This window comes from Nematolebias whitei, chromosome 8, assembly GCF_014905685.2.
Source record: "Nematolebias whitei isolate Nwh7 chromosome 8, NemWhi1, whole genome shotgun sequence".
Lineage (NCBI taxonomy): Eukaryota > Metazoa > Chordata > Actinopteri > Cyprinodontiformes > Rivulidae > Nematolebias > Nematolebias whitei.
In genome coordinates, this window is record NC_056505.1 from 35,597,381 (window position 1) to 35,606,462 (window position 9,082).

Sequence of the window (9,082 nt, forward strand, 5' to 3'; positions counted from 1 at the left end):
AAAAAAAAAAAAAAACATATGTTAGTAAATCTTGTAATAAAATGAAACGGTTTGTTCTGAAAAGTATTAACAAGCAACTCTGCAAAAGGCTCTTGCTGTGCGAAATATCAATAAATAAAAATTGACACAATCAAATTTTAAAAAATGAAATTCTGAGTACCGTATTTTTCAGCCTATAAGTTGCAATTTTTTGCATAATTTACATGCCCTGTGACTTTTATATGCCAAAGTGACGTATTTATGAATTTTTTTCCACATTTATAAACCAATGTTTGACCATTTTCATTCATTCTGATTGAAAATGTTGAACACTACCATTTACAGCCGCTAGATGACACTCGAGTTGTATGGTATGCCGTTGTATCGTGTAATAGCTAAAAGTGGCTATTAGTGACACAATTATCTTGCCATAGACTTCCACCTTTGTCCAGCTCTCCTTGAGCAACCGTCAAATCAGCTTCATTTAGCTGCGCCGCCCCGGTGAAATGCAGCTAATTTCACCATTAAAGTGCATTTATTAAGTAAAAATTCAACTGAGACACACCTTTGCTATGAAGTTGAGCTAACAAATAATTGTTTTAGGTGCTTATCTTGTTACATTTTGAAATCGCCTTCTGCGCGTTCATGTTTCCGCGTATCGGCTTTTGAAATGCAACTGATTTGACCGTCAAAGTACATTTGTTAAGCAAAAGTTAGACTGAGACACACCTTTACTATAATGTTGCACAAACAAATACTTGTTTTTAGGTGTTAATCTTGTTAAATTCTTGTTCAAGTCCTCCTGTGCACACTCCCACGGCCGCCATTTAGCAGCCAATCAATTTCTGGTACAACACCGGCCCACATTTCCAGGTTGTCAGCGACGACACGTAACAAACGTGACGCATTAGCGGTGACACATGCAACGTATTTATGGATTTTTCCACTTTATTAGACATATTTGGACTGATGCGACTTATAGGGCGGTGCGACGTGGAAAATACGGAATTATGGTGACTAACGGTGTCCAGAAGTGAAGCAAGTTAACAACCAGTGTGTAGCAGCAAATATAATTCTGCAGTAACGTTATTTTATATATTCTAGTGTACACGTTAGAGTTGCTTGTTTGTATAGCCACTACAGAAAATGTATTTGGTTTTTACTAGGTTTAATGTCACTTAATGATCAATTTTATGGCAGTGCAATAAGTACATATGAAGCCTTGATCTTAGTCAGCACTGAAGTGAACCGTGCGATATGTCTTGATATTTCATCTAAGAGTCCTGTGGATATTTCAGTTTTGACCAAGTAGAGGACTGACCGTCTTACAGTGCCTTCCACAGGCACACATTCCACCGTTCCATGCCTTTACCTGTATTTCTCTACATATAGAGGTGAGGATGAGATTTCAGCTACACCACAGCTGGTGATTGGGGGGAAATTGTTCTGCAGCCTCAATATAGATGACTCTTCATTAGAACACGTTCCAGTCAGCGTACTGATTACACCTCTAACTGAGATCTAAATAAGCCATGGGGTTTGACAGTCCTGTCCTTGCTCCCTCTCATTCTTCGCCCGGTGGTCTCGACTCCCTGCTGTTCCCTCATCTCTGCTTAAATCAGCTCGCTGCACCTCTGATGGGACTTTCAATGTTTTGTCCAGGTTCAAACAACTGAGCCATCTCTTTACAGATCTTCCACCTGCTTCCACCACGGTCAGTTTGATTCATATCACAGGCAGAGTGCATTACAGACACACGAGGCCTTTGGGTTCAGGTTGCAATGCCTTCCAAGATCAAAATAATATTTCAGGCTTTATGTCTGCTCACTGCAAAAGTGACAACAAATAAAAGCTTCACTGATGCTTTTATTTTCCCTCAGGTTAAACTTTCATCTGCTTCTCATTGCATTACTTCAGCAGCGGCTCCTATCAACCATGTCAACACTGTCTTGTACCGCTGTGTTCGCTGTCACCACAGAAACACTAACCGTGTTTGTTGATCATGTTTAACTGGATCCAGACAAAAGAAACAATATTAAATTCTTGGAATTTCTATTTTCAGAAAACAACTTTTCAGCTGAAGCTTTTAGGTTTGTTGCATTGTCCCTCCAACACATATTTTCCTGCCTTAAAAAAAAAACGCTCTTCTACAATGTGTTGGACTTGCTGATATCAGTGTGTCGTCATATTATTCCCTCAGTGTGCTGCACTGCCAAAGAAAGTATATCCCAGAGAAAAGTAAGAGTGGTACAAATATACATCTCAGACATCTACACCTCCAGATGCAGGAAGAGGGCCACCTGCATCATGAAGGACCCCACTCACCCAGCACACACACTTTTTGCCCCGCTCCCCTCAGGAAGGAAGTTGAGGAGCATTAAGTGTAGAACCACTAGACTGAGGAGCAGCTTCTACCCTGAAGCTGTTAGACTCATGAATCTCTAACCAGAATAATCTCTGTGAAAAAAATCGCATCGTGTTGCTGCTGATCTGTTTCATGTTGCTGCTGATCTGTTTCATGTAGCTGCTGTTCTGTTTCAATGTTGATGTGTTCATGCGTGCTCATCTGCTCACACAGACTCATGTTCATGTTTGTGCTGATGTTCAACATAATGTTTTTATTTAACCAGATAAAAACCCGTCTACATAAAGCCACCTTAATTCAGACGACCAGTTTCAAAACCAAAAATAGTTTAGTCTTCTTGTCAAAACTGCTTGTTAGACTGGTTTCAACATAAAACTTTAAACTCACTTGCAACCGTTTTTTGTCATCTTAAGATCTGAAGTAGCTGAACCTCTGAGAGTGTGGCAGTAAGAGACATGTGCAGCTTAGAAAGGTGATTTTTATGTCGACAGAATATCAGAATTGTGTCACACTGTCCGAGGAGTTCATGACCCCCCAAGTATGGAGCCTGTTTTGGAAAAGAACCTCAACTTTGAATATTATCATCTGCTCAGATAGGACTTTTTTATATACATGTTTTGGTTGTTTTGGAACATCACCAGAAAAACAAAAGGTTACCCTAATCTTTATGTCATGCTGTTGTAACTAGACACAGGACCTAAACCTGGAAGCTGAAACCATAAAGGAGAGGCGCCTCCTAGTGGCTGCTTGCAGTACAAATTTTAAGTCTCCTCCGTATTTTTTTATTTATTATTAAACCTTTACCAGGAAGAAATCCATTGAGATTATTAATCTCTTTTACAAGGATGTCCTGAAAATATATAAAGATGGGAGATATTTTCCTGACTAATAAATAATAATTACAAAAGAAGAAAAGATTCTGTTAGTTAGTTTTTGATTCATGTAGTTTTTATCTAGCCACTGAATGTTCAAATATGCGTGTTTATTTTAAATGCATTTAGTTTTAATCTGTTACTCTGGGTTGTTAAAAGATGCAGGTTAAACTGTGGTTGACAGCATGACAAAAGAATTAAAATCTACCTTTTTTTTATCTAAAATAAATGATCCATTTATTTCACATTTTAAATGTTTGTGTTCATGTTATTTCCTTTGAAACAGTCTAATAATTTAAAGGAGCAACAAGAGCAGCAGCATGCTCTGTCCCAGTGTTGCTCATAATGGGATGGTCTCTGTTTTGTATGTTGAAGCAGCATTGCACCACGTTTATGACCGACTGATGACACTGCTGTGGTTGTCCTAAAACTGACATCAAAAAGTTCATTCGCCATCTAGTTCAAAGGATTCGGTCATAATTTATGATTCACTTCCCTCTACCATGACAGATACCCTTGACGTTGCGTAGATTTTTCAAAATGAATTAACTCCCTCAATCTGGGGACTTTGCAAGATCAAACACACACCAGTTTTAATGCAGTCAAAGGTGTGCGCAGCAATGATTTGTACTTGGACAGCTATAATTATATTGAGCTGGTCATTGAGATGTGGTTATGGTATGATCTAGAGTATTTTTTTTCCCATTAGAACTGCCTCTACAAACTAAAGATGTTTTTTTAATTATTAATATTACAAGATTGTACAAGAAAACAGTCATTCATTAATACCACATGATGTATTGTTTATTTTCTCACATTATTAGGAGTTCAACAATTTTCAGTCTGGTCATCTGGACCGTTTCTTTTGTGCTGAAACGTTTCACCTTCCATCCAGAAGACTTCATCAGTCAAGGAAACACACAACACAAAACTGATTCTTCCCCCATACAGCTTACTCCAAAGTGGAACAAACCAGTTAAGTTGGTGCAAAGATGGTGTCTTTTGAACCAGTTTGACATGACTGTCGACAAGAAAGAGGGCCGGCACAAGAGGAGGGGGCGTGCCAAAGACACCATCTTAGCACCAACATAACTGGTTTGCTCCACTTTGGAGTAAGCTGTTTGGAGGAAGAATCAGTTTTGTTTTTGTGTGTTTCCTTGACTGATGAAGCCTTCTGGATGGAAGGTGAAACATTTCAGCAAAAAAAAAAAAAAAAAAAGAAGCTGTTTGGATTGTATACCTGGATTGTTGAGCATGGACTTTTTTGATCCTTAGGAGTTATTTTACGTTTCTCAAAAGTGCTTTATCACCTTTGCTGTTTTCTTCTGCTTGTTTTTTATTAGGATTCTTCTCACAGCACCCACAACTGTAAAAACACATTAAATGATCAAAATGCACCGTCTAATTTTTCGTAATGTTGTGTCCCATCTAGAACCAAACAAGACACCATGTGTTACTATGGAAACAGAGGCAGCTCTGAACCCATCCTTCTAAATCCAGGTCTGTGTTTTTAAACGTGGTTGCTGTGGAAACCATTCATTTCACATTTACCTCTCCTCTCGGCCTCTGGCCCGTTCATGTTCACCTGACATTTCTGTTGATATTGCTCTCAGATTGTCTGTATTTATTGAAGAACGTGCCAAAAGGCCACCAGCAGAACTTACCATTGTACATATTTGTCTTCACTGTCCCTGTGTCCGTCCGCAGGGATCTACGGTTTAAGTAATTCACTTCTGGATACTCCATGGAAGAAAGTTGTGGTAGGCAAGGAACGCTTCACTGGGATCATCAGTAAGCCGTCGCTGTCCTGTGATGGACTGGTGCAGGAGCTGCTCAGTTTCCTTAATAACGAGGAACTGTGAGTGATAAACACCTTCTCACTGTAACGACACACTCAACCTGCAGATAAGTGGGGAAGTTATGAAGAAAATAAGTCTCAAACTGGTAAACTTTTTATTGAGGAATAAATTAAAACTATGCAAATTAGGAATAAGTGTCTTGTGAGATTGAAACGCCACAAGATTTCTCATCAGATTGAAAACTATCTCAGAACACGACCAGCACGCACAAGTTGTGAAATTATCCCTGAAAATCTTTCCACCACTTTAAATTGTTTGGCGACGGTTTAAAAGTCGACTTGTGAAGACGGCTGTCCCCGCTGCTCCTGTTGTCACTGCAGCTACGTGCTGAGAGGAAGAGTCCCTGTCGACCACTTGTTGAAAACAGAACAGACCTAAAGTTCACACGGTCAGCTTGAAGCTGAGGAGATTAAAATCAAACCTCTCAATAATCTGAGTTGAAAGGGAAAGAGTATCAAAAGGAGGTGGAAATGTCTGACTGCACCTTTCACACAGTCATGTTTGATTCTAGTTTTTAACTCGTTTGTCTAGATGATTGGGTGATACTGTTTTTTGTGTTTGTTGAACAGGAACGCACCCGATCCGATCCAGGAGAAACAGGGTGATGGTTTTACCAAGTCTTACATCCAGGCCTTGTCAGCCTTGTGTGTTCGCATCCCTAATTATGGCACAAGGTCAGTGATTCCCATCATCAGTACTTTTGTTTCTCGGTCATAAATTCTTCTGATTGTCTCTATTCACCCAAAAAGGGTTAAAAAACAAATGTAGACTGGACTTCTATTCTGAAGCAGAAGACATTTCACTTCCGTACAGAACCCACATCGTTTCTCCTGGATCTGAGCTTCGACCAACGATCGGACTCGCTTCTCCAGTACCCCTGAATAGACCTTACCAGGGAGGCAGTGATGCTCCTGTAATTGGAGCACACCCTCCGGTCCCCCTTTTTGAAGAGGGGAACCACCACCCAGTCTGCCAATCTAGTAGAACTGCCCCTGATGTCCACGCAACGTCGCAGTGGCGTGTCAACCAAGGCAGCCCCACAACATCCAGAGCCTTAAGGAAGTGGGGGTGAATCTCATCCACCCACGGAGCCCTGCCTCTCATACAGTTCTATAAAACTTGGAACTCCACACACTCCACATTTTGAATTGATAAAGCCTCCCGGATGGGAAGTGAAATGTCTTCAGCTTCGGAAAAGAAGTCCATTTGTTCTTTAACCTTTTTTTGGATTGCTCGAGACCTGAATGACTGAGAACCTCCACCAGTAGTTTGTCTCTGTGGTAAGTGATAAGATGGTGCTAGGCTGCAAGTCTGCTACCAACTGAGGAGAAATCTTTAATGTAATCAGTCCTTCACAGCTTTTATGGCATGGTGCATTGACAGATCCAGGGCTCCCCTTTAGCCAAAAAGTGAGGGACTATGTTTTTAGCAGTGCCAAGAAGCATCATTTGGCTTTTGTTTTGTGTGTAAATTGTAGTTTCTAGACTTATTTAAAGAATGATCGGAGTTTGTGTGTTTTTGTCCGTCTTCCCACTCAGAACCAATACTGTAATCCTGATAGACGCAGAAGGGAATGTCACCTTCACAGAGCGCACCATGCTCGACTGTGACACAAGCAAATGGAGCACCAGATCCTTCCAGTTCAAGCTCCAGGCGTGACGAGATGGACTCCCCCCACTCTGTGCCTTTCTGCAACACCTTTCCTTCCATCTCGCCCAGCCCCTCCGCTGCAGCTCCACTTCCCCGTGGCAGCGAAGTGTAAATGAAAACTTGTCTGCACTTTTCTCACCTGATCACTAGCTGCCTGATAAACATTAGCAATATCAATTTCTTGCTTTTGGTTTAAGTTAAAATGGATTTTTTTTAATGTGTGCTCATTAAAAAAAATGCCAAAGGACATTTGTAATTTTGTAGAAAAAGTATTTTTGCCTATGTCACAATACAAATGTTGTTTGGCTCAAAAATATCCCATTTGTTATTAAAAGAAATCATCTTTTCTATCTGCAGATCCATACCATATTTCACGTGCACTCACCAGACTGCTGCTGGAATTGAATTACTTTAAGAATTCATGTTGAACATTGGGTTTACTGCAGCCGTCATGAATGAGGGTTACTTTCTTACATCTCTGATCATTCCAACACAAACTTTGGGGTTAAATGCAAAATGTCCCACATGATGAAACTTTGACCTCCTCAGTGGTCGAAGGTGATTGAAATGAGGATTACATTTATTTGATAATAAAAACGATATCCAGACTCTTCGCTTTGCTCTTGTCATCTAAAGTATGTGATGAACGTTCTTTTGTTAGTTGGGGCTTTTTTTTTTTTAAACAATGTTTACAATGTTTTCGAAGTTCTGTTTACTTCTGCTGCTGTGTCTGAGTGGTTAGAGCAGTCATCTTCCAATGGGAGAGCTGGGGGGTTTGATTCCACCACTATGCATTCACATGTTGAAGTGTCCTTGGGCAAGACACTGAACCCATCATCGCCTCTGATGTGTCTCCCATCGGTGTATGAATGTGATCTAAAACACTGATTAGTCTATAGAATGATTTGTTCAGATTAGCTTTGTAGTAGAGCACTGGATGAATGTGTGTGGAGGTAAATGAGGACAGGCTGTAAAGTGCTGAGTATCTTGGTTGGATAGAAAAGTGCTGTACAACTACAGTCCATTTACCATTCATGTGTTTTTGTGTTTTTTAATTACATGGTCTGTATGGTGAAGTTGAATGGATGTAGTTCAAGTACAAATACCACAAAAAAAAAGGTTTGCTAATCTAACAAATGGATTTAAAGCTCAAACTGGTGAAGGTGTGTGCAAGAGACTTGCATAAATTAAACATATGGATTACAGCACGTTCATCTGTGTTTTTATTGGTTTGAGAAGAAAGATTCAGGAAGGCGCTCCCATTTCACTTCCTAAAGTTTTTTATATACGAAAGTAGAACCACATCCATTATTATAAAATAAACTTGTGTTGCATTTACTCTGAATATTTAAGTTTGAGACTTTCAATGTAAACAGTAACACTGCTGCGTGTCCAACAGTGACACCAGCTGGCCAGTTGGAGTAATGCATCAGATTTTCTATCAACTTTAGACATTTAAATTTGATACAGTTTGGATAGTCACACTATTTACCTTCAGAGATTTTGTTAATGTGACAGAGTCCCCTTTTCCTGTTGGAAAGACTGGTTCAGGGGCTTCTATTTATATAAACCCACTCAAACCAGTCCTCCCTGATTTTGCAACAGAAAATTTGTTCTGAAAATAAATTGGGGGAAAATTATTTGAAAATCAGAAAATGCAGTTTAAGTATTTTTTTGGACAAATCTTAAAAAAATAGAAATCACAAAAATAAATTACACTTGAAATTCTCTAATATATATAAAACAATTTCAGAGAAATTGATTAAAAAAAAAAACTTTTCTAAATCGTATCCAAAATTGATATAAAGTTGTCTCAAAGATTTAAGACATTAAATTACAAGTCTTGAGATAAAAGTAGTCCTGTTTTTTTAGTTTTATAAAATGTTTGTTTTAACAGAACCTGCTCATAAACTCTTAGCAAAAAGTAGTTTAAGTATACTACAAGTATACTTATTTTACACTAAAAATGAACACTTCAAGTTTACTTTTTATAAACTTCATTTGATATACTTAAAAGTAGTATAAAAATGTCCCAATTTAGTCCAAACAAGTATTAAATCAGTATACTTTTAGTAGACTATACAAGTATGGTGTGTAGTACACTTGATATACTTAAAGTATTGCAAAAATAAACTTCAAATTTTTGTTAAGGGAATACATGCTTGAAAAGAACAACATGCAACTTTATATCATCAGTTGTCAAAAACTTTATTAAAAGTCTGTTCACTGCACATATGCTTTGGCTGGAGAGACGCTGATAAAAGTATTGCTACACAGTTATCAGAAAATTATTTTTAAAAACACCCTAAAAGTGTCCTCCAACTGTGGTAAGAACACTCAAAATAAATGTGTGCATG

At 38.8% G+C, this 9,082-nt stretch overlaps 1 protein-coding gene across 1 annotated transcript in view; it reads left to right on the forward strand.

Moving 5' to 3' along the window:
* tango2 (transport and golgi organization 2 homolog (Drosophila)) overlaps positions 1-7,469 on the forward strand; it is a 29,179-nt gene extending 21,710 nt beyond the window's left edge. Inside the window, exons 6-9 of the mRNA XM_037680598.1 lie at positions 4,649-4,716; positions 4,924-5,074; positions 5,645-5,749; positions 6,614-7,469. Coding sequence (XP_037536526.1) covers positions 4,649-4,716; positions 4,924-5,074; positions 5,645-5,749; positions 6,614-6,734 — 445 coding nt within the window. The 3' untranslated portion in view covers positions 6,735-7,469. The remainder of the gene's footprint in view (positions 1-4,648; positions 4,717-4,923; positions 5,075-5,644; positions 5,750-6,613) is intronic.
* Positions 7,470-9,082: the final 1,613 nt, after the last annotated feature.